The 25,546-nt window shown below is 46.5% G+C and overlaps 2 protein-coding genes and 1 non-coding gene across 4 annotated transcripts; 1 reads left to right on the top strand and 2 right to left on the bottom strand.

The window, feature by feature from the left end:
• The first annotated feature begins 350 nt into the window (after positions 1-350).
• Positions 351-2,436, top strand: LOC123043487 (probable pectate lyase 4). Its single transcript, XM_044465950.1, has 5 exons — positions 351-785; positions 862-1,213; positions 1,392-1,602; positions 1,704-1,772; positions 1,860-2,436. Exons 1-5 carry the CDS (start codon positions 473-475, stop codon positions 2,082-2,084), a joined length of 1,170 nt encoding a protein of 389 aa, XP_044321885.1. The 5' UTR covers positions 351-472; the 3' UTR covers positions 2,085-2,436.
• Positions 2,437-4,014: 1,578 nt separating this feature from the next.
• TRNAR-UCG (transfer RNA arginine (anticodon UCG)) lies at positions 4,015-4,088 on the bottom strand. The gene has a single exon. It is a non-coding gene; the product is annotated as a tRNA-Arg (tRNA).
• Positions 4,089-4,282: 194 nt separating this feature from the next.
• On the bottom strand, positions 4,283-9,713 carry LOC123043486 (uncharacterized). Of its 2 annotated transcripts, none has more exons than XM_044465948.1 (5): positions 9,486-9,713; positions 8,145-8,200; positions 5,675-7,708; positions 5,328-5,529; positions 4,283-5,241 (listed from the first exon to the last, which is right to left on the bottom strand). In XM_044465948.1, exons 1-5 carry the CDS (start codon positions 9,586-9,588, stop codon positions 4,580-4,582), a joined length of 3,057 nt encoding a protein of 1,018 aa, XP_044321883.1. In that variant the 5' UTR covers positions 9,589-9,713; the 3' UTR covers positions 4,283-4,579. The 2 variants fall into 2 exon arrangements, with proteins under 2 accessions (XP_044321883.1, XP_044321884.1); XM_044465949.1 differs by having other exon boundaries at positions 5,328-5,514.
• Positions 9,714-25,546: the final 15,833 nt, after the last annotated feature.

Here is a 25,546-nt window from a genome sequence, read left to right as displayed (position 1 = left end):
GGGGGCGGTGAGGGGCGATGAGGCTAATAACTGCCGGCGCTTCGGGAAGCAACGCAGCTTCTTGAGCGTGGCCATGCGCGTGCAGCCGCCGCCGCCCACGTGCACCGCTCGGGCCTGGCTGTGAAGAAACTGCCGATTCGAGCGTTCTCAGGGAGCCAGGCCTAGGAATGCTTTAAACATCGTACCATGCAGGCCCAACAGTATATGCAGCCAATCAAACAGCCCGTTTTCTTTCCGCGCGGACCTGGTTGGGTCTCATGCAGGCAACCAAACACGCCCATAGGGTGTGGAGTGTGTGTGGGCTTTAAAGGTGTGCCTGCGTCCGTGTTTCATAAGGGATAAACAAGACTTTTCTTCTTTTATTAGAAGAGAGGAAAAGAAGACTTTGGGTCGAGACGTTTGAGTGCTGAGCGAGTGAGTGTGTGGATTCCTCACCACATTTGGCGGAATTCCACCGACACGGCCGAATTTCATGGGCGCCCGTGCCTCCTGTTTCTCCCGCCTCTGCTGCTGCTGGATCTCCTTCCCCTCCTCCGACCCCCGTCCCCCGCGTCCTCCTCCGACTCCCGCCGCCGCCGCCGCAGCCTACCTCCCCTGCCCCGGCATGGACGCCGAGACGGGGCCTGGGACGGTGACGACGGCGGCCCGCCGCCCCCCGCAGCCGCGGACGCCCTACGCCGACGCGGACCGCACCCTCCGCGCGCTCGCCGCCGCCGCCGAGGGCTTCGGCCGCCGCGCCATCGGGGGCCTCCACGGCGCCCTCTACCACGTCACCTCCCTCCAAGGTCCCCCTTTTTACCCGCCTTCAATCTTGCTCCGGAACCCTGTCAGGAACTGACCGATTGATCGATCGGCGCGCAGACGACGGGCACGGGACGCTGCGGGAGGCGTGCCGGGCCAAGGAGCCGCTGTGGATCGTCTTCGAGGTGTCCGGCGACATCCACCTCCACACCTACCTCCGGGTCTCCTCCCACAAGACCATCGACGGGCGGGGGCAGCGAGTCAGGCTCACCGGCAAGGGCCTCCAGCTCAAGGACTGCCACCACGTCATCGTCTGCAACCTCCAGTTCGAGGCCGGCCGGGGCCACGACGTCGACGGCATCCAGATCAAGCCCGGCTCCACCAACATCTGGATCGACCGCTGCTCCCTCGCCGACTACGACGACGGCCTCATCGACATCACGCGCCAGAGCACCGACATCACCGTCTCCAGGTCCTTCCCTCTTTTCTACTGCTCCTCCTCACACCAACTAGAGTAAATTTCTGTGTACAACATGACGCAATCCAACTAAATTTCTGTGTGCAACATCACGCAATCTTCAGTTCTTGACTCATTTCATTTGACAATTGTGCTGATAACTATATGCCTGTGTGTCAATTGTTTTGCACAGATGCCACTTTGCAAGGCATGACAAGACGATGCTCATCGGCGCGGACCCGACGCACGTCGACGACAGGTGCATCAGGGTGACCATCCACCACTGCTTCTTCGACGGCACGCGGCAGAGGCACCCGCGCCTGCGCTTCGGCAAGGTCCACCTATACAACAACTACACCAGGGACTGGGGCATATACGCCGTCTGCGCCGGCGTCGAAGCTCAGGTGGCCCATTTCATCCGGCATCTGCTGTTCCAAATGCTTGCAACCGGCAACACTCACTCGGAGATGATCAATTTCTAATGAAATGATGCCTCCATTTGCAGATTGTGTCCCAGTGTAACATATACGAAGGTGGGCACAAGAAGACGGTCTTCAAGTACATGCCGGAGAAGGTACTCTGCATCTTCAGACAAGATGATGCTATGAGGCTGAGCATTTGCATACATCCTGGTTACAGATACTGATGAATGCTGCTGCAGGCTGCCGACAGAGAAGAGACGGCGGCCGGGTGGATCAGGTCGGAGGGCGACGCGTTCCTGCACGGTGCGCTGCCGTGCCTGGTCGACGGCCCGGGCGCCGAGTGCGTCTTCAGGCCGGAGGAGTACTACGACAGGTGGACGATGGAGGCGGCGTCGCCGGCGCTCAAGGAGGTCATTCAGCTCTGCGCTGGGTGGCAGCCTGTGCCCAGGCCCCCGGACTGCTAGCGCTGTGACTCATGGAAGTTCAGGTTCAGGTCCGGCCAACAACTGCAAACCTGATCGGCCATTGGGTCATCAAAGTAAAAAAAAAATGAGCTTCTATTCAGTAGTCCTATGCTAGAATTGTAATAAACTCTTAGCGTGTGATACAGTTGATCTTGAGTGATTAGAGGATGAAACTGTTATTCTTTAGAAGAGAGGATTTACAGGTGGATGGGGAAGCAAGTGGTTATTAAAAAAAAGGCAACCTGGTGCATGTAGCTCCCGCTTGCGCAGGGTCCAGGGAAGGGTCCGACCACTTTGGGTCTATAGTACGCAGCCTTTCCCTACATTTCTGTAAGAGGCTGTTTCCAGGACTTGAACCCATGACCTCATGGTCACAAGGCAGCAGCTTTACCACTGCGCCAAGGCTCCCCTTCAAGTGGTTATTCCTAATGCAAATTAGTATTGCCACAATAGTAAAAAAATCAGAGCACGAAAAAGTTACTCTGCAGAAGAGAGAATTCACATTTGGTGAGAGGGAGCGAGTGGCCATTTCTAGTGCAAATCAAAAACAAAGAGGTAAAATAATTAAAGGTTATCCGTTAGAAGACACAATTTATGGTAGAGGAAGCAAATGGTTTTTCTTAACGCAAATTAACATATTTAAGAAAAACTGCAATTGATCAAAACTTATATTAAAATACCTTACAAAAAAAAAAGCTTACATTACAGGAAGCTTAAATGGAAAGAAGGTGATTCCAGTGCAAATTTGCAGTATATGAAGCAAATGGTGTTTTTTAACGCAAATCTATACCTACTATTAAAGAGAATAGGTATTCTTGGTTTGGTTTCATCCGTCTATACCTACTATTAAAGGGAATAGGTATTCTTGGTTTGATTTCATCCGTCACCTGATTCCCGTGCATTCCTACGTTGACCGATCTCTCCCCGTGTTGTTTTCTTTTTCCTGAACCGACTCGGTGCGTGTTTTAGATCGATCGATCTCTCAGCTTTATCCTGGGACGCGCTCACAAGCTGGGCCTGCACAACAATTTTTTGGTTTATTGAGAGCAGCCTAAAATTAAATGCACGGGCTGAGGAAAGCTAACAAACTGGGCCTGTACGACACTTTTTTGGTCTATTGAGAGCAGCCTGAAATTAAATGCAAGGAATTTGGCTTGTTATCTAATTAAATAGTACCACCTCGCCTCATTATACGAAATTTCAACAATTTATATAGGTCCATGAATTGCCTGAAAATCAACAAGCTACCGTGGGTGGAAAGGGGGGAATTAACTCCACAAACAAATATTGTTGGGTGGCTGCACGTTTAAGTGGGGTGGGTGCTAATAGATGAGCAACCCTCGGCGCACGTTTTTTGGACGATGATATCGATCGAACCATGCATGGATAAGACCAAGTGCAGCACAACAGCTGGATCATGTGTCGTGTGAGAATAGGGAAGGGAGTGTCGTGCGCCGAGTAGTTTTGTAGAGGATTAAGTAGCCACCTTTTGATATAAAATTAGCAGAATGGGAGATTTCGCTGCAGTTTGACTTATTCATATTTGGTCTGATCAGACTTCTCTTACAAAAGTCATACCAAAAGTATCATATGTGTAATATGATTCTTAATGCGCCACCAATATACATTTTTGCTAGACCAGTGTGCGCCTCTCTGCAGCTGTCAGGTGGCATCGTCCCAATGTTTCTGTGATATGCTAATGGACGTTTTGGTGGACACCTCCCTGTTGTCACCGAGTGGCACCATCCGGATGTTTTCATTGTCATGTCGATGGATATTTTTTGGTATACACGCCAATCATCTCTCCCGGTGCAACACACGGGCATGTTTGGTAGTTAACATATTAAATAAACTGCAATCGATAGAGGAAGCATATGGTGATTCTAATGCAAATTAAATTGGTGAAAATGGAAAAAGAAAAAACAGTTTGCGACCACAGTGGGAGTCGAACCCACGACCTTCTGATCCGAAGTCAGACGCGCTAATCCACTGCGCTATGCGGTCACCTGATGTACTGACTGTCCCTCCTCGCTTGATATACCCGCAGAAATGAGAAAACTGACGACAACAACGTCTCACCAACATAACCTTGCTTATGACACCAACATATCACCAGCTGATTACTGAACCCATACTCGAAAATGCACATTACCCAGAAGGAAAAGAAATGGCTGCTGCCATATATATGGATAATTACATTCATCACCGTCGAATATCGTCGCTATATATAGAATATATTACTAGATACATGGAACTGGAATATTACATCTGCATCAGCCACCACTGTCTACCTGGGCTGGCATAAACAAGCTACAGAGTTTTGCTTTCCACTAACAATTTTCTTTCTTAAACCGAGCAAGACCCAAAACACTAGCACTACTTCCACAAATCTCGCCATTGCCCGTGTGCGAAACCGCCAAAATGAACTTCCTTCCTTTCTCGATAAAGGGCGCTTTTATTATTTATCGCAAAAATGTAGCATGAAAGCTCCTCCCTTAACCAAAAAGGTCCAGCAGGTACAGATCAGCTATGGCTTCCTCCAGGAGATCCTCACCCAGCATGCTCCCAATGTCCTCCACTATCTCATCAGTGACATCCTCGCAGTCCAGCCACCCCACGCCCATCAGCTTCTCCTCCTGGAAGCACTCTGTCTCCCGCCGTTGCCGGCGCACCCTCTCCCAAACCTCCTCCGTGATCTGCTCCTTGTCCCATTCCATGCCCAGCTGACACTTCTTCGCCAACCCCTGCTGACTGCCACATTGTGTCAAATAGGTGATGGTATCTACAAGGACATCATTTGCCAGATCAAAGAGGAGCCGCCTCTCAGGCCGCGGCCACAAGACGAGTTCGCCGTACTTCCTTTCGAGATCATCGTACACGTCGCCACGCCCGCGAGATCCCGACAGATAGCGCGCGTCGAGCAGAAGATCATGCTCAGAGCTCTGAATACTTCCTAGAAATGTGAGCATGTCAGCCACATAAGAGAAGTCCCTCTCGTCTTCATCCCGGAAAGTCCGGGACGTTGTCGGCGCGCTTTCATTGGCCGGCTCGCAGTTCGCGGCGGCCTCGTCATCGTCAGTGAACAGAGCGAGGTCGGTTTCGTCGTCCCCGTCGCCCGTCGCCTCCATCTTGAGCAGCCGAAGTTGCATCCTGAGCCCTGCAGCAGACAAAAGTAAGTCAAGTGAGTGATATGGACAGCGTGACAGGAAAGTGGTTTGGCAGTGTGCGTGTTTCTGCACTTGCCTTGAAGGTCTGCACTTATTTTCTCAAAACCTCCTGAACAACAGTCCTCGGCATCCACGGACGATCCGAGGACGGACACCGGACTCGGTTGTTCGTCTTCGTTGGAGCTCACGACGGATACTAGTTCTGTCAGATGATCGGACGGAGCTTCATTATCATCACATCGATCGTGCCCATTCCCCTCAATCTGAGTGCAGCAGAACTATAGATTAGTTAGTAATTCATAGACCAACCAAAAACCTTCAGTTTACTGAACAGAGGGGTGGGAAATCATAAACCCATATGGTATATGCAAAGAATGCTTAGCCATACTTCCAAGAAACTTGACCCGCATAAAATGAACATACCTGAGATGCTGAATATCTAGGACTAGGGACAATAAAATGGTCATCTGCTGCGAATGCGTGCTCTTGGTCCAGCATCATGTTCTGTGCAGAAGACTGGGCCTCACCCTGCCATTTTGGAACTGCATGGCTGCTATCCAAATGGTCAGAATTTCCAACATGCACAAGTCTTCCTCCAGTTTCAGATAGCTCTGGCACTGCACCGGTGTAAGTTGGTTCTTCAAAATTCACATGGATCTCGCGTTCGGTCACCACACTTTGCACTTCGTCCAGAGACTGCACATCGCTTTCATCAGAGCGATATGTCGAACTTCTGACTGACGATCTCCTTGGTCTGTCCTGATGCAGATCTTCAGAACTATATGGCCCTGATCCGATGATGTTCTCTGCCACAGAATATTCACCATGTGTGCAACTTGCTTTTCTGCTGCTCGATTTCGGACTCCCTCGGTTGATGGATGATGTAGAAACAGACTCCAACCTTGTTAAGCCACATATGTTATCATCTTTCCAGCCATCATTGCTGCTGATACCAAGAGGATAACCACATGATCCTGGCATCACATCCCTATGTGACTCGCCCTCTGGCCATTGCCGGCTAGCTGCTGCCCCTGAAGTAAACTTTGAGGTCTCTTTGTCAGAGAGAGCAAGCATGTCCCCGAGTGTGCTGAATGTAGCATTACCATCTTGTGATGGATGTTGATGTTGCTGGGTCGTCCTCCATCTGTCAGCTAGGCGTCTCCTTGCTTCCTTCCTGATGGATCTCTTAGCTGAATGTGTCGGTGAAGTCCCTGCGCAAGAACCATCCGGAGCATCATGCACACCAGAAGATCTTTGCAATGCTGCCGAACTTTTTAGCTTAGCCATGGATGTCAACAAAGACACCTGCTCATCCTGGTTGGACGTCCCAATATCTGGACTGAGTTTCTGCTTTCCATTTGCACCTCCCCTGACAGCAGCAACTGTCTTCATCTGTGTTGAAACCTCTCGAGCAATTTCTCTGGACTCCTTTGCTCTCTGGCGCCGTGCATCGGGATATGCTGTGGAGATCTGAGGCATGGATTCTTCTGCATGCTGCCTTTGAATGCCATCATCCAGGCATGCTTCAGTCCTTCTGTAACTGGAGCAGAACATGTCATTGGTTATTGGAAATGCTCCTTCCATGTTCAGATTTTTATCAAGGCATGGTTTCAAGACAACAATCCGAGTGGGAGAAACACGCTTATCAATGCTCTCCCTGTAGCTTGACCTAGACAACTTTTGTCTGAAAGAACCGGTTTCTTCTCTGGGAGGTTCACTGGAAAAGTTACTATGAGGCTTCCTTGGAGAATGCTTTGCTTCTTTTGGTGAGTGAAAACACCGTTCAGTGTCATCTTCTGGTGGATACACAATATCTGCATCAATAAACTTACTTCTTCTGGATGGTTTCAACAGCGTGATCCGGTTTACACCAGAGGATGGAGGACAACCAAGGCCGGACAGATCACTCGCGGCAACATTGTTGGATTCTTGAAGAATTTCCATGAGAGCATCTTTGTTTGATACCAATGCCTCTAGCGCACTATTGAACTCTTTCGATCTCTGAAAAGATTCATCAGTGGAAAGGCGTTTTGCATCCATAAACTTCTGCCTTACAAAATTAAGGTCAGCATTGTTGACCCTGTCATGTCCAGAACACGTGTTACGGTTTCGGTTCTTCGTTTTGGTGGTCTCCATTACCTCGAAAACATCTTTGAATTCTGGAATCTCATCAGTGCTTGCCCTATGTGGAACATCTCCCGAGAAGGCATGCCTGTCACTATAATTCCCTGATTTATCACTGCAACTCCCTGGCGACCTGCCCTGTGAACGGTCCCCGTTACATGTATCTTGGCTGTGCACTCCAAGTGAAGGCATTATGTCAAGGCCCATTAGCCTGCCCACAACACCAGGCGATGTGTGCCTAGCAGTGACATCTCTGTAGACATCGTCATCTATTAGCATTTTCATCGGGGTGCGACCAGCTCTTTTGGGTGTACAAAGCCTGCTCCCATCAAACTGAGAAAAGAAAAAAAAAACATTAGATCGGAAATTGTTAGTTTGCTCTTGAAATGATATCACACACTGAACTGCATGGTAATAAATGAAGATATAGCTTTAGAAGCAAAAGAGAACAGAGAATCAAACCGTGAAGCACTTGGCTAAAATCTGCACATTACAAGAAATTGGTTGTCTAATAAAATGCCGTGCAGACAAAAGCTTGAAAACAATAAAGCATTTACATGCTTAGCCCTTTTTTACATGCTCAAACTAATTACTACAGACAAAGTACTAACCGATTCCGCTTTTACTTTAAGCTGTGCAAGAGGTTGCCTCAGTTAAGTCAACTGCTAACTTGCTATATGGTTTCATAGGCTTAGCTTATTTATTTATTTTTGATTTACCTACATCATGGTAAAAACTAAAGGTTTAAAGATAAAACCACACCACTCACCAAGGAATTGGAATGCATCCCAAGTTCACCACCTTGTTTGCTCGAGGATCCAACTCCTGAACCAAAGATAAAGACACCGATGAATAAACTCCACAGAGGCAGTTCAGGGTGGCAAAAGTAACAACGCACATCACGATCAGAGGTACGTAACACAGAATGAAAGGGAGAACCGATATGTCATTACCAATATGTTTAATTAGTTGCTACGCTAGGATTGTGGTGAGAATGGCAGATGTCTCTGAAACCACTCTGTTCCGGTAAACTTTCAGAGCTGATGAATCCGGAATCAGTAGAATGGCAGATGTCTCTGATGGTGGGCGCAGGACAGTGATAGATCCGGAATCAGCAACGATGCAAGATACACATAAATACTCCTACAAGCTAAGCTATGTACGACCAACCATCCAACGGATAGTGCGTAGATACTACTCCCTCCGTTCCAAAATAGATGACTCAACTTTGTACTAAATTTAGTACAAAGTTGAGTCATCTATTTTGGAACGGAGGGAGTACATACGAGTAGTAGTACTGTTAACTTGGATCCGACACAATGGCCAGACAAAGCTTTACTTTTAGTACAGATTTACTACTCCCAATACTGCTTAGCCCAGCTAGTGAGTACTACAGTAAAATGTACCTGTCAGATGTTGAACAACCCAAGTTTGTTTAAGCCGACATATTAATTTTTTTAGTGCTGATTGGAATACCGAATCCCTATTGTCAACGAAGCTTCATGGTGCTCCGTGAGCATGTGGGCGCATCACTGGGATAGTGTACATTTCCTGGCACAGTTTCTGACCTTGAGAATGGCGCCATGTTCCTGAAAATGCGGCCTGTTTCGCGTGATCTGGCGGGACTGGGAATAATTTACTAACTGGCGAGCGGCGACCAGGAAAGAATCCAAAGCACATCGCCATGAATTTGCGCAAGTTGTCGTGGGCAGGACAATCTAACTCGAGAGAAGTATGAATCCAAGGCAAGGCAGGCATAAATCTTTCTTTCTTTCTTTCTCCTGTCCCCTCCCCGGTGAGGATGAAGGCCCTGGAACCAGAACTCTGTGTACTCATGGGGAACGCATTGCTTCGAGGAGAAGCGGGGAGATGATGGGGGTAAGGAGCAAAACGGAAAGAGGAAAAGCAGAACTTTTTAGGCCAGGGGCTAATGTCCATGGCCGGTCACAAGAACCCCAAGCTGCCGCTCCGAAAGCGGGTAAGGAAAGGAAAGAAAAGAAAACTGAAATCTTCATGAGCAAATCCAGGGAAGAAACCCTCTCCGAGGGCCCTGGGATTCGGAGATAAAAAATGAGCAGAGGGGGGAGAAGAGGGAATGGAGGAGGCGTACCGGCGGCGAGATGGGGCGCGGCATTGTGGCTGGGGCTGTGGTGGTGGCGGCGGCGGCGGGAGTGGAGTCCGTCCGTGCCTCCGCCGCGGCGGAGCCCCCCCATCTCGGCGGGCGGGGTGGGGGGATGGGGATGGGCCGGGGATCTTTTGGACAAGACGGGGGAGGTGAGCAGTGAGTGAGCACGGGCAGGAAGCTGGGCAAGGAAACTCTGCTTCTCCTCTCTCTCTCTCTCTGTTGAGCCCGTGGCCTGGCGTGTAGGGAAGAGGTGAGGTAGGGGGGACTGCACTTTTATCAGTCAAGCCCTCGTGCTTTGTATTTCATCGGCAGTTGGTCCTCGGGGAGCCTTGTAACTAAAAATTGGAGTAAATTGCACATGGCACGGGGTAGAACGTGTAGGGTAACTGGGTAAGCCTCAATTTGCAGTTGCTGAACTATGTTCTGATGTGTTCACTTTTGTAATTCGCTGTTACAAATTGGGCACAAAAGTGGGTGGGGCAAGCAAGATCATGACAATCTACCGCATTGCCAAAGAAGGCATGCAGGGGAACCGCGTCCGTGAGTCCGCAAACGTCCGTCTAATTGGACTTAAACCTTTTTTTTTCCAGAAAAACTTCCAATCTATTCATCTTCAATCATGGCAGTACAACGAACACCAGAAATAAAAATTACATCCAGATCCGTAGACCACCTAGCGACGACTACCAGCACCGAAGCGAGCCAAAGGCGCGCCTGTTGGGGAACGTTGCAGAAAATAAAAATTTTCCTACGGTTTCACCAAGATCCATCTATGAGTTCATCTAAGCAACGAGTGAAAGGGGAGATGCATCTACATACCACTTTGTAGATCGCGAGCGGAAGCGTTCAAAAGAACGGGGTTGAAGTAGTCGTTCTCGTCGTGATCCTATCACCGGAGATCCTAGCGCCGAACAGACGGCACCTCCGCGTTCAACACACGTACGGTCAGCGTGACGTCTCCTCCGTCTTGATCCAGCAAGGGGGAAGGAGAGGTTGATGATGATCCAGCAGCACGACGGCGTGGTGGTGGATGCAGCAGAACTCCGGCAGGGCTTCGCCAAGCTGCTGCGGGAGAAGGACGAGGTGTAGCAGGGGGAGGGAGGCGCCAAGACTTGGGGTGCGGCTGCCCTCCCCCTTGCCCTCCTTTATATAGGCCCCCCCGGGGGGGGTGCCGGCCCTGGGAGATCCAATCTCCCAAGGGGGCGGCGGCCAGGGGGGTGGAGTGCCCCCCCAAGGCAAGTGGTGCGCCCCCCCCCACCTAGGGTTTCCAACCCTAGGCGCAGGGGGGGCCCAAGGGGGGGCGCACCAGCCCACTAGGGGCAGGTTCCCCTCCCACTTCAGCCCACGGGGCCCTCCGGGATAGGTGGCCCCACCCGGTGGACCCCCGGGACCCTTTCGGTGGTCCCGGTACAATACCGGGTGACCCCGAAACTTTTTCGATGGCCGAAACAGCACTTTCTATATAGTTTTCTTTACCTCCGAATCATTCCGGAACTCCTCGTGACGTCCGGGATCTCATCCGGGACTCCGAACAACATTCGGTTTGCTGCATACTCATATTCATACAACCCTAGCGTCACCGAACCTTAAGTGTGTAGACCCTACGGGTTCAGGAGACATGTAGACATGACCGAGACGGCTCTCCGGTCAATAACCAACAACGGGATCTGGATACCCATGTTGGCTCCCACATACTCCTCGATGATCTCATCGGATGAACCACGATGTCGAGGGTTCAAGCAACCCCGTATACTATTCCCTTTGTCAGACGGTATGTTACTTGCCCGAGACTCGATCGTCGGTATCCCAATACCTCGTTCAGTCTCGTTACCGCCAAGTCACTTTACTCGTACCATAATGCATGATCCCGTGACCAGACACTTGGTCACTTCGAGCTCATTATGATGATGCACTATCGAGTGGGCCCAGTGATACCTCTCCGTTATACGGAGTGACAAATCCCAGTCTCGATCCGTGTCAACTCAACAGACACTTTCGGAGATACCTGTAGTGCACCTTTATAGTCACCCAGTTACGTTGTGACGTTTGGTAAACCCAAAGCACTCCTACTGTATCCGGGAGTTACACGATCTCATGGTCTAAGGAAGAGATACTTGACATTGGAAAAGCTCTAGCAAAACGAACTACACGATCTTGTGCTATGCTTGGGATTGGGTCTTGTCCATCACATCATTCTCCTAATGATGTGATCCCGTTGTCAATGACATCTAATGTCCATAGTCAGGAAACCATGACTATCTGTTGACCAACGAGCTAGTCAACTAGAGGCTTACTAGGGACGTATTGTGGTCTATGTATTCACACGTGTATTACGATTTCCGGATAATACAATTATAGCATGAATAAAAGACAATTATCATGAACAAGGAAATATAATAATAATCCTTTTATTATTGCCTCTAGGGCATATTTCCAACAGTCTTCCACTTGCACTAGAGTCAATAATCTAGTTACATTGTGATGAATCGAACACCCATAGAGTTCTGGTGTTGATCATGTTTTGCTCGCGAGAGAGGTTTAGTCAACGGATCTACGACATTCAGATCCGTATGTACTTTGCAAATATCTATGTCTCCATCTTGAACATTTTCACGGATGGAGTTGAAACGACGCTTGATGTGCCTGGTCTTCTTGTGAAACCTGGGCTCCTTGGCAAGGGCAACAGCTCCAGTGTTGTCACAGAAGAGTTTGATCGGCCCCGACGCATTGGGTATGACTCCTAGGTCGGTGATGAACTCCTTCACCCAAATAGCTTCATGCGCTGCCTCCGAGGCTGCCATGTACTCCGCTTCACATGTAGATCCCGCCACGACGCTCTGCTTGCAGCTGCACCAGCTTACTACTCCACCATTCAACATATACACGTATCCAGTTTGTGACTTAGAGTCAGCCAGATCTGTGTCGAAGCTAGCGTCGACGTAACCCTTTACGACGAGCTCTTCGTCACCTCCATAAATGAGAAACATGTCCTTTGCCCTTTTCAGGTACTTCAGGATACTCTTGACCGCTGTCCAGTGTTCCTTGCCGGGATTACTTTGGTACCTTCCTACCAAACTTACGGCAAGGTTTACATCAGGTCTGGTACACAACATGGCATACATAATAGATCCTATGGCTGAGGCATAGGGGATGACACTCATCTCTTCTTTATCTTTTGCCGTGGTCGGGCATTGAGCCGAGCTCAATCTCACACCTTGCAATACAGGCAAGAACCCTTTCTTGGACTGATCCATTTTGAACTTCTTCAAAATATTATCAAGGTATGTGCTTTGTGGACCTATGAGGCGTCTCGATCTATCCCTATAGATTTTGATGCCTAATACGTAAGCAGCTTCTCCAAGGTCCTTCATTGAAAAACACTTATTCAATTAGGCCTTAATGCTGTCCAAGAATTCTATATCATTTCCCATCAAAAGTATATCATCTACATATAATATGAGAAATGCTACAGAGCTCCCACTCACTTTCTTGTAAACACATGCTTCTCCATAAGTCTGCATAAACCCAAACGCTTTGATCATCTCATCAAAGCGAATGTTCCAACTCCGAGATGCTTGCACCAGCCCATAAATGGATCGCTGGAGCTTGCATACTTTGTTAGCATTCTTAGGATCGACAAAACCCTCCGGCTGCATCATATACAGTTCTTCCTTAAGATGCCCGTTAAGGAATGCCGTTTTGACGTCCATCTGCCATATCTCATAATCATAGTATGCGGCAATTGCTAACATGATTCAGACGGACTTCAGCTTCGCTACGGGAGAGAAAGTCTCATCATCATAGTCAATCCCTTGAACTTGCCGATAACCCTTAGCGACAAGTCGAGCTTTATAGATGGTGACATTACCATCTGCGTCCGTCTTCTTCTTAAAGATCCATTTGTTTTCTATCGCTCGCCGATCATCGGGCAAGTCAGTCAAAGTCCATACTTTGTTTTCATACATGGATTCTATCTCGGATTGCATGGCTTCTAGCCATTTGTTGGAATCTGGGCCTGCCATCGCTTCTTCATAGTTCGAAGGTTCACCGTTGTCTAACAACATGATTTCCAGGACAGGGTTGCCATACCACTCTGGTGTGGAACGTGTCCTTGTGGACCTACGAAGTTCAGTAGCAACTTGATCAGAAGTACCTTGATCATCATCATTAATTTCCTCTCCAGTCGGTGTAGGCACCACAGGAACGTTTTCCTGAGCTGCACTACTTTCCGGTTCAAGAGGTAGTACTTCATCGAGTTCTACTTTCCTCCCACTTACTCCTTTCGAGAGAAACTCTTTTTCCAGAAAGGATCCGTTCTTGGCAACAAAGATCTTGCCCTCGGATCTTAAGTAGAAGGTATACCCAATGGTTTCCTTAGGGTATCCTATGAAGACGCATTTTTCCGACTTGGGTTCGAGCTTTTCAGGTTGAAGTTTCTTGACATAAGCATCGCATCCCCAAACTTTTAGAAACGACAGCTTAGGTTTCTTCCCAAACCATAATTCATACGGTGTCGTCTCAACGGATTTAGACGGTGCCCTATTTAAAGTGAATGTAGCTGTCTCTAGAGCGTATCCCCAAAATGATAGCGGTAAATAGATCGCACCATATCCAATAAAGTGCGATTACGACGTTCGGACACACCGTTACGCTGAGGTGTTCCAGGCGGCGTGAGTTGTGAAACGATTCCACATTTTCTTAAGTGTGTACCAAATTCGTGACTTAAATATTCTCCTCCATGATCCGATCATAAGAATTTTATCTTTCGGTCACGTTGATTCTCTACTTCATTCTGAAATTCCTTGAACTTTTCAAAGGTCTCAGACTTGTGTTTCATCAAGTAGACATACCCATATCTACTCAAGTCATCAGTGAGAGTGAGAACATAACGATATCCTCCGCGAGCCTCAACGCTCATTGGACCACACACATCAGTATGTATGATTTCCAATAAGTTGGTTGCTCGCTCCATTGTTCCGGAGAACGGGGTCTTGGTCATTTTGCCCATGAGGCATGGTTCGCATGTGTCAAATGATTCATAATCCAGAGACTCTAAAAGTCCATCAGCATGGAGCTTCTTCATGCGCTTGACACCAATGTGACCAAGGCGGCAGTGCGACAAGTATGTGGGACTATCGTTATCAACTTTATATCTTTTGGTATCCACACTATGAATATGTGTAACATTACGTTCGAGATTCATTAAGAATAAACCATTGACCATCGGGGCATGACCATAAAACATATCTCTCATATAAATAGAACAACCATTATTCTCGGATTTAAATTAGTAGCCATCTCGTATCAAACGAGATCCAGATACAATGTTCATGCTCAAACTTGGCACTAAATAACAATTATTGAGATTTAAAACTAATCCCGTAGGTAAATGTAGAGGTAGCGTGCCGACGGCGATCACATCGACCTTGGAACCATTCCCGACGCGCATCGTCACCTCGTCCTTCGTCAGTCTCCGCTTATTCCGCAGCTCCTACTGTGAGTTACAAATGTGAGCAACGACACCAGTATCAAATACCCAAGAGTTACTACGAGTACTGGTAAGGTACACATCAATTACATGTATATCAAATATACCTTTAGTGTTGCCAGCCTTCTTGTCCGCTAAGTATTTGGGGCAGTTCTGCTTCCAGTGACCCTTCCCCTTGCAATAAAAGCACCCAGTCTCAGGCTTGGGTCCATTCTTTGACTTCTTCCCGGCAGCTGGCTTACCGGGCGCGGCAACATCTTTGCCGTCCTTCTTGAAGTTCTTCTTACCCTTGCCCTTTTTAAACTTAGTGGTCTTATTGACCATCAACACTTGATGTTCTTTCTTGATTTCAACCTCTGCTGATTTCAGCATTGAAAATACTTCAGGAATGGTCTTCACCATCCCCTGCATATTGTAGTTCAACACAAAGCTCTTGTAGCTCGGTGGGAGTGACTGAAGGATTCTGTCAATGACCGCCTCGTCCGGGAGGTTGATCTCCAGCTGGGACAGGCGGTTGTGCAACCCGGACATTTTGAGTATGTGCTCACTGACAGAACTGTTTTCCTCCATCTTACAACTATAGAACTTGTCGGAGACTTCATATCTCTCGACCAGGGCATGAGCTTGGAAAACCATTTTCAGCTCCTCGAACATCTCATATGCTCCGTGTTTCTCAAAACGCTTTTGGAGCCCCGGTTCTAAGCTGTAAAGCATGCTGCACTGAACGAGGGAGTAATCATCAGCACGTGATTGCCAAGTGTTCATAACGTCTTGGTTCTCTGGGATGGGTGCTTCACCTAGCGGTGCATCTAGGACATAATCTTTCTTGGCTACTATGAGGATGATCCTCAGGTTCCGGACCCAGTCCGAATAGTTGCTGCCATCATCTTTCAGCTTGGTTTTCTCTAGGAACGCGTTGAAGTTCATGTTGACATGAGCGTTGGCCATTTGATCTACAAGACATTTTTGTAAAGACTTTAGACTAAGTTCATGATAATTAAGTTCATCTAATCAAATTATTTAATGAACTCCCACTCAGATTGACATCCCTCTAGTCATCTAAGTGTTACACGATCTGAGTCGACTAGGCCGTGTCCGATCATCACGTGAGACGGACTAGTCATCATCGGTGAACATCTCCATGTTAATCGTATCTTCCATACGACTCATGTTCGACCTTTCGGTCTCTTGTGTTCCGAGGCCATGTCTGTACATGCCAGGCTTGTCAAGTTAACCCTAAGTGTTTCTGCATGTGTAAAACTGTCTTACACCCGTTGTATGTGAACGTAAGGATCTATCACACCCGATCATCACGTGGTGCTTCGAAACGATGAACTTTAACAACGGCGCACAGTTAGGGGGAACACTTTCTTGAAATTATTATAAGGGATCATCTTATTTACTACCGCCATTCTAAGTAAACAAGATGCATAAACATAATAAACATCACATGCAATTATATAGTAGTGACATGATATGGCCAATATCATATAGCTCCTTCGATCTCCATCTTCGGGGCTCCATGATCATCTTCGTCACCGGCATGACACCATGATCTCCATCATCATGATCTCCATCATTGTGTCTTCATGAAGTTGTCATGCCAACGACTACTTCTACTTCTATGGCTAACGCGTTTAGCAATAAAGTAAAGTAATTTACATGGCGTTCTTCAATGACACGCAGGTCATACAAAAATTAAAGACAACTCCTATGGCTCCTGCCGGTTGTCATACTCATCGACATGCAAGTCGTGATTCCTATTACAAGAACATGATCTCATACATCACAATATATCATTCATCATTCATCACAACTTCTGGCCATATCACATCACATGACAATTGCTGCAAAAACAAGTTAGACATCCTCTAATTGTTGTTGCATCTTTTACGTGGCTGCAATTGGGTTCTAGCAAGAACATTTTCTTACCTACGAATAACCACAACGTGATTTTGTCAACTTCCATTTATCCTTCATAAGGACCCTTTTCATCTAATCCGCTCCAACTAAAGTAGGAGAGACAGACACCCGCTACCACCTTATGCAACTAGTGCATGTCAGTCGGTGGAACCTGTCTCACGTAAGCGTACGTGTAAGGTCGGTCCGGGCCGCTTCATCCCACAATACCGCTGAAGCAAGAAAAGACTAGTAGCGGCAAGCAAGTTGACAAGATCTACGCCCACAACAAAATTGTGTTCTACTCGTGCAATAGAGAACTACGCATAGACCTAGCTCATGATGCCACTGTTGGGGAACGTTGCAGAAAATAAAAATTTTCCTACGGTTTCACCAAGATCCATCTATGAGTTCATCTAAGCAACGAGTGAAAGGGGAGATGCATCTACATACCACTTTGTAGATCGCGAGCGGAAGCGTTCAAAAGAACGGGGTTGAAGTAGTCGTTCTCGTCGTGATCCTATCACCGGAGATCCTAGCGCCGAACGGACGGCACCTCCGCGTTCAACACACGTACGGTCAGCGTGACGTCTCCTCCGTCTTGATCTAGCTAGGGGGAAGGAGAGGTTGATGATGATCCAGCAGCACGACGGCGTGGTGGTGGATGCAGCAGAACTCCGGCAGGGATTCGCCAAGCTGCTGCGGGAGGAGGACGAGGTGTAGCAGGGGGAGGGAGGCGCCAAGACTTGGGGTGCGGCTTCCCTCCCCCTTGCCCTCCTTTATATAGGCCCCCCGGGGGGGGGGGGCGCCGGCCCTGGGAGATTCAATCTCCCAAGGGGGTGGCGACCAGGGGGGGTGGAGTGTGAAGGAAATATGCCCTAGAGGCAATAATAAAGTTATTATTTATTTCCTCATATCATGATAAATGTTTATTATTCATGCTAGAATTGTATTAACCGGAAACATGATACATGTGTGAATACATAGACAAACATATAATCACTAGTATGCCTCTACTTGACTAGCTCATTAATCAAAGATGGTTATGTTTCCTAACCATTGACATGTGTTGTCATTTGATTAATGGGATCACATCATTAGGAGAATGAGGTGATTGACATGACCCATCCCGTTAGCTTAGCACTTGATCGTTTAGTATTCTGCTATTGCTTCCTTCATGACTTATACATGTTCTTGTAACTATGAGAATTGTGTAACTCCCGTTTACCGGAGGAACACTTTGGGTACTACCAAACGTCACAACGTAACTGAGTGATTATAAAGGAGTACTACAGGTGTCTCCGAAGGTACATGTTGAGTTAGCATAATTCGAGATTAGGTTTTGTCACTCCGATTGTCGGAGAGGTATCTCTGGGCCCTCTCGGCAATGCTCATCACCTAAGCCTTGCAAGCATGTAACTAATGAGTTAGTTATAAGATGAAGTATTACAGAACGAGTAAAGAGACTTGTCGATAACGAGATTGAACTAGGTATTGGATACCGACGATCGAATCTCGGACAAGTAACATACCGATGACAAAGGGAACAACGTATGTTGTTATGTGGTTTGACCGATAAAGATCTTCGTAGAATATGTAGGAACCAATATGGGCATCCAGGTCCCGCTATTGGTTATTGACCAGAGATGTGTCTCAGTCATGTCTACATCGTTCTCGAACCGTAGGGTCCGCATGCTTAAGGTTTCGATGACAGTTATATTATGAGTTTATGTATTTTGATGTACCGAAGGTTGTTCGGAGTCCCGGATATGATTACAGAAATGACGAGGAGTCTCGAAATGGTCGAGACGTAAAGATTGATATATTGGACGGATATATTTGGACACCGGAAAGGTTCCGGAGAAGTTTGGAGCCCCGGGAGGTTACCGGAACCCCCCGGGAGGTATATGGGCCTTATTGGGCCCATGTAGGAGGAAGCGAGAAGGAGCAAGGGAGGGGGGCGCGCCCCCCCAAGCCCAATCCGAATTGGGGAGGGGGGCCGGCCCCCCCTTTCCTTTCTCCTTCCCCCTCTTCCTATTACTACTACTAGTACTACTTCCTAATACTAGTACTCTTTCCTTCCCCCTCCAAATAAGATAAGGAAAAGAGAAGGAAACCTACTTGGAGTAGGTTTCCCCCTCCTCATGGCGCGCCCCCCCTAGGGCCGGCCACCTCCTCCCTCCCTCCTTTATATACGGGGGTAAGGGGGCACCCTAGAACACACAAGTTGATCATTGATCGTTCCTTAGCCGTGTGCGGTGCCCCCTCCACGATATTACACCTCGGTCATATTGTAGCGGTGCTTAGGCGAAGCCCTGCAACAGGAGAACATCAAGATCATCACCACGCTGTCGTGCTGACGGAACTCCCCCTCGGCGCCTCTGCTGGATTGGAGATCGAGGGCGCGTCATCGATCTGTACACGTGTCAAGAACTCGGAGGTGCCGGAGTAACGGTACTTGGATCGGTTGAACCGGAGGACGTACGACTACTTCCTCTATGTTGCGTCAATGCTTCCGCTTCGGTCTACAAGGGTACGTAGACAACACTCTCCCCTCGTTGCTATATCATCACCATGATCTTGCGTGTGCGTAGGAATTTTTTTGAAATTACTACGTTACCCAACAGTGGCATCCGAGCCTAGGTTTTATGTGTTGATGTTATATGCACGAGTAGAACACAAGTGAGTTGTGGACGATATAAGTCATACTGCCTACCAGCATGTCATACTTTGGTTCAGCGGTATTGTGAGATGAAGCGGCCCAGACCGACATTACGCGTACGCTTACGCGAGACTGGTTTCACCGTTACGAGCACTCGTGCTTAAAGGTGGCTGGCGGGTGTCTGTCTCTCTCACTTTAGTTGAACCGAGTGTGGCTACGCCCGGTCCTTGTGAAGGTTAAAACGGAGTCTATTTGACAAACTATTATTGTGGTTTTGATGCGTAGGTGAGATTGGTTCTTGCTTAAGCCCGTAGCAGCCACGTAAAATTTGCAACAACAAAGTAGAGGACGTCTAACTTGTTTTTGCAGGGCATGTTGTGATGTGATATGGCCAAGACATGATGCTATATTTTATTGTATGAGATGATCATGTTTTGTAACCGAAGTTATCGGCAACTGGCAGGAGCCATATGGTTGTCGCTTTATTGTATGAAATGCAAACGCCCTGTAATTGCTTTACTTTATCACTAAGCGGTAGCGATAGTCGTAGAAGCAATAGATGGCGTAACGACAACGATGCTACGATGGAGATCAAGGTGTCGCGCCGGTTACGATGGTGATCACGACGGTGCTTCGAAGATGGAGATCACAAGCACAAGGTGATGATGGCCATATCATATCACTTATATTGATTGCATATGATGTTTATCCTTTATGCATCTTATCTTGCTTTGATTGACGGTAGCATTTTAAGATGATCTCTCACTAATTATCAAGAAGTGTTCTCCCTGAGTATGCACCGTTGCGAAAGTTCTTCGTGCTGAGACACCACGTGATGATCGGGTGTGATAGGCTCTACGTTCAAATACAACGGGTGCAAAACAGTTGCACACGCGGAATACTCATGTTATACTTGACGAGCCTAGCATATACAGATATGGCCTCGGAACACGGGGACCGAAAGGTCAAGCGTGAATCATATAGTAGATATGATCAACATAGAGATGTTCACCATTGAAACTACTCCATCTCACGTGATGATCGGACATGGTTTAGTTGATTTGGATCACGTAATCACTTAGATGACTAGAGAGATGTCTGTCTAAGTGGGAGTTCTTTAGTAATATGATTAATTGAATTTAAATTTATCATGAACTTAGTACCTGATAGTATTTTGCTTGTCTATGTTTGTTTGTAGATAGATGGCTCGTGCTGTTGTTCCGTTGAATTTTAATGCGTTCCTTGAGAAAACAAAATTGAAAGATGATGGTAGCAATTACACGGACTGGGTCCGTAACCTGAGGATTATCCTCATTGCTGCACAGAAGAGTTACGTCCTGGAAGCACCGATGGGTGCCAGGCCTGCTGCTGATGCAACTGACGATGTTAAGAACGTCTGGCAGAGCAAAACTGATGACTACTCTATAGTTCAGTGTGCCATGCTTTACGGCTTAGAACCGGGTCTTCAACAACGTTTTGAACGTCATGGGGCGTATGAGATGTTCCAGGAGTTGAAGTTAATATTTCAAGCAAATGCCCGGATTGAGAGATATGAAGTCTCCAATAAGTTCTACAGCTGCAAGATGGAGGAGAACAGTTCTGTCAGTGAGCATATACTCAAAATGTCTGGGTATAATAATCACTTGATTCAACTGGGAGTTAATCTTCCGGATGATAGCGTCATTGACAGAATTCTCCAATCACTGCCACCAAGCTACAAGAGCTTTGTGATGAACTATAATATGCAAGGGATGAACAAGACTATTCCCGAGCTCTTCGCGATGCTGAAAGCCGCGGAGGTAGAAATCAAAAAGGAGCATCAAGTGTTGATGGTCAACAAGACCACTGGTTTCAAGAAAAGGGGCAAAGGGAAGAAGAAGGGGAACTTCAAAAGGAACGGCAAACAAGTTGCTGCTCAAGTGAAGAAACCCAAGTCTGGACCTAAGCCTGAAACTGAGTGCTTCTACTGCAAGCAGACTGGACACTGGAAGCGGAACTGCCCCAAGTATTTGGCGGATAAGAAGGATGGCAAAGTGAACAAAGGTATATGTGATATACATGTTATTGATGTGTACCTTACTAATGCTCGCAGTAGCACCTGGGTATTTGATACTGGTTCTGTTGCTAACATTTGCAACTCGAAACAGGGACTACGGATTAAGCGAAGATTAGCTAAGGACGAGGTGATGATGCGCGTGGGAAATGGTTCCAAAGTCGATGTGATCGCGGTCGGCACGCTACCTCTACATCTACCATCGGGATTAGTTTTAGACCTGAATAATTGTTATTTGGTGCCTGCGTTGAGCATGAACATTATATCTGGATCTTGTTTGATGCGAGATGGTTATTCATTTAAATCAGAGAATAATGGTTGTTCTATTTATATGAGTAATATCTTTTATGGTCATGCACCCTTGAAGAGTGGTCTATTTTTATTAAATCTCGATAGTAGTGATACACATATTCATAATGTTGAAGCCAAAAGATGCAGAGTTGATAATGATAGTGCAACATATTTGTGGCACTGCCGTTTAGGTCATATCGGTGTAAAACGCATGAAGAAACTCCATACTAATGGACTTCTGGAATCACTTGATTATGAATCACTTGGTACTTGCGAACCGTGCCTCATGGGCAAGATGACCAAAACACCGTTCTCCAGATCTATGGAGAGAGCAACAGATTTGTTGGAAATCATACATACAGATGTATGTGGTCCGATGAATGTTGAGGCTCGTGGCGGATATCGTTATTTCCTCACCTTCACAGATGATTTGAGCAGATATGGGTATATATACTTGATGAAGCACAAGTCTGAAACATTTGAAAAGTTCAAAGAATTTCAGAGTGAAGTAGAAAATCATCGTAACAAGAAAATAAAGTTTCTACAATCTGATCGTGGAGGAGAATATTTGAGTTACGAGTTTGGTTTACATTTGAAACAATGTGGAATAGTTTCGCAACTCACGCCACCTGGAACACCACAGCGAAATGGTGTGTCCGAACGTCGTAATCGTACTTTACTTGATATGGTGCGATCTATGATGTCTCTTACCGATTTACCGCTATCGTTTTAGGATTATGCTTTAGAGACGGCCGCATTCACGTTAAATAGGGCACCATCAAAATCCATTGAGATGACGCCTTATGAACTGTGGTTTGGCAAGAAACCAAAGTTGTCGTTTCTCAAAGTTTGGGGCTGCGATGCTTATGTGAAGAAACTTCAACCAGATAAGCTTGAACCCAAATCGGAGAAATGTGTCTTCATAGGATACCCAAAGGAGACAATTAGGTACACCTTCTATCACAGATCTGAAGGCAAGATTTTCGTTGCTAAAATCGGATCCTTTCTAGAGAAGGAGTTTCTCTCGAAAGAAGTGAGTGGGAGGAAAGTAGAACTTCATAACTGTATCTACTCCCTTATTGGAAAGTAGTTCATCACAAGAACCGGTTCCTGTGACAACTACACCAATTAGTGAGGAAGCTAATGATATTGATCATGAAACTTCAGATCAAGTCTCTACTGAACCTCGTAGGTCTACCAGAGTAAGATCCGCACCAGAGTGGTACGGAAATCCTATTCTGGAAGTCATGTTACTAGACCATGATGAACCTACGAACTATGAGGAAGCGATGATGAGCCCAGATTCCGCAAAATGGCTAGAGGCCATGAAATCTGAGATAGGATCCATGTATGAAAACAAAGTATGGACTTTGGTTGACTTGCCCGATGATCAGCAAGCCATTGAGAATAAATGGATCTTTAAGAAGAAGACTGACGCTGATGGTAATGTTACTTTCTACAAAGCTCGACTTGTTGCAAAAGGTTTTCGACAAGTTCAAGGGGTTGACTACAATGAGACTTTCTCACCCGTAGCGATGCTTAAGTCTGTCCGAATCATGTTGGCTATTGCTGCATTTCATGATTATGAAATTTGGCAAATGGATGTCAAGACTGCATTCTTGAATGGATTTCTAGAAGAAGAGTTGTATATGATGCAACCTGAAGGTTTTGTTGATCCAAAAAGTGCTGACAAAGTGTGCAAGCTCCAACGTTCCATTTATGGACTGGTGCAAGCATCTCGGAGTTGGAATAAACGGTTTGATAGTGTGATCAAAGCATATGGTTTTATACAGACTTTTGGAGAAGCCTGTATTTACAAGAAAGTGAGTGGGAGCTCTGTAGAATTTCTAGTTTTATATGTTGATGACATATTATTAATTGGAAATGATATATAATTTCTGGATAGCATAAAGGGATACTTGAATAAAAGTTTTTCTATGAAAGACCTCGGTGAAGCTGCTTACATATTGGGCATCAAGATCTATAGAGATAGATCAAGACGCTTAATAGGACTTTCACAAAGTACATACCTTGACAAAATTTTGAAAAAGTTCAAAATGGATCAGGCAAAGAAAGGATTCTTGCCTGTGCTACAAGGTGTAAAGTTGAGTCAAACTCAATGCCCGACCACAGCAGAAGATAGAGAGAAAATGAAAGATGTTCCCTATGCTTCAGCCATAGGCTCTATCATGTATGCAATGCTGTGTACCAGACCTGACGTATGCTTAGCAATAAGCTTGGCAGGTAGGTACCAAAGTAATCCAGGAGTGGATCACTGGACAGCGGTCAAGAACATCCTGAAATACCTGAAAAGGACTAAGGATATGTTTCTCGTATATGGAGGTGACAAAGAGCTAGTCGTAAATGGTTACGTCGATGCAAGCTTTGACACTGATCCGAACGATTCTAAATCGCAGACCGGATACGTGTTTTTATTAAACGGTGGAGCTGTAAGTTGGTGCAGTTCTAAACAAAGCGTCGTGGCGGGATCTACATGTGAAGCGGAGTACATAGCTGCTTCTGAAGCAGCAAATGAAGGAGTCTGGATGAAGGAGTTCATTTCCGATCTAGGTGTCATACCTAGTGCATCGGGACCAATGAAGATCTTCTGTGACAATACTGGTGCAACTGCCTTGGCAAAGGAATCCAGATTTCACAAGAGGACCAAGCACATCAAGAGACGCTTCAATTCCATTCGGGACCAAGTCCAAGTGGGAGACATAGAGATTTGCAAGATACATACGGATCTGAATGTTGCAGACCGTTGACTAAGCCTCTCTCACGAGCAAAACATGATCAGCACCAAGACTCCATGGGTGTTAGAATCATTACTATGTAATCTAGATTATTGACTCTAGTGCAAGTGGGAGACTGAAGGAAATATGCCCTAGAGGCAATAATAAAGTTATTATTTATTTCCTCATATCATGATAAATGTTTATTATTCATGCTAGAATTGTATTAACCGGAAACATGATACATGTGTGAATACATAGACAAACATATAGTCACTAGTATGCCTCTACTTGACTAGCTCATTAATCAAAGATGGTTATGTTTCCTAACCATTGACATGTGTTGTCATTTGATTAATGGGATCACATCATTAGGAGAATGAGGTGATTGACATGACCCATCCCGTTAGCTTAGCACTTGATCGTTTAGTATTCTGCTATTGCTTCCTTCATGACTTATACATGTTCCTGTAACTATGAGAATTGTGTAACTCCCGTTTACCGGAGGAACACTTTGGGTACTACCAAACGTCACAACGTAACTGGGTGATTATAAAGGAGTACTACAGGTGTCTCCGAAGGTACATGTTGAGTTAGCATAATTCGAGATTAGGTTTTGTCACTCCGATTGTCGGAGAGGTATCTCTGGGCCCTCTCGGCAATGCTCATCACCTAAGCCTTGCAAGCATGTAACTAATGAGTTAGTTATAAGATGAAGTATTACAGAACGAGTAAAGAGACTTGTCGATAACGAGATTGAACTAGGTATTGGATACCGACGATCGAATCTCGGACAAGTAACATACCGATGACAAAGGGAACAACGTATGTTGTTATGCGGTTTGACCGATAAAGATCTTTGTAGAATATGTAGGAACCAATATGGGCATCCAGGTCCCGCTATTGGTTATTGACCAG

Source organism: Triticum aestivum, chromosome 2B (genome assembly GCF_018294505.1).
Source record: "Triticum aestivum cultivar Chinese Spring chromosome 2B, IWGSC CS RefSeq v2.1, whole genome shotgun sequence".
In the NCBI taxonomy this organism is placed as follows: domain Eukaryota; kingdom Viridiplantae; phylum Streptophyta; class Magnoliopsida; order Poales; family Poaceae; genus Triticum; species Triticum aestivum.
The sequence above is the reverse complement of the archived record's forward strand: the minus strand, read 5'-3'. Positions and strand labels throughout refer to the sequence as shown.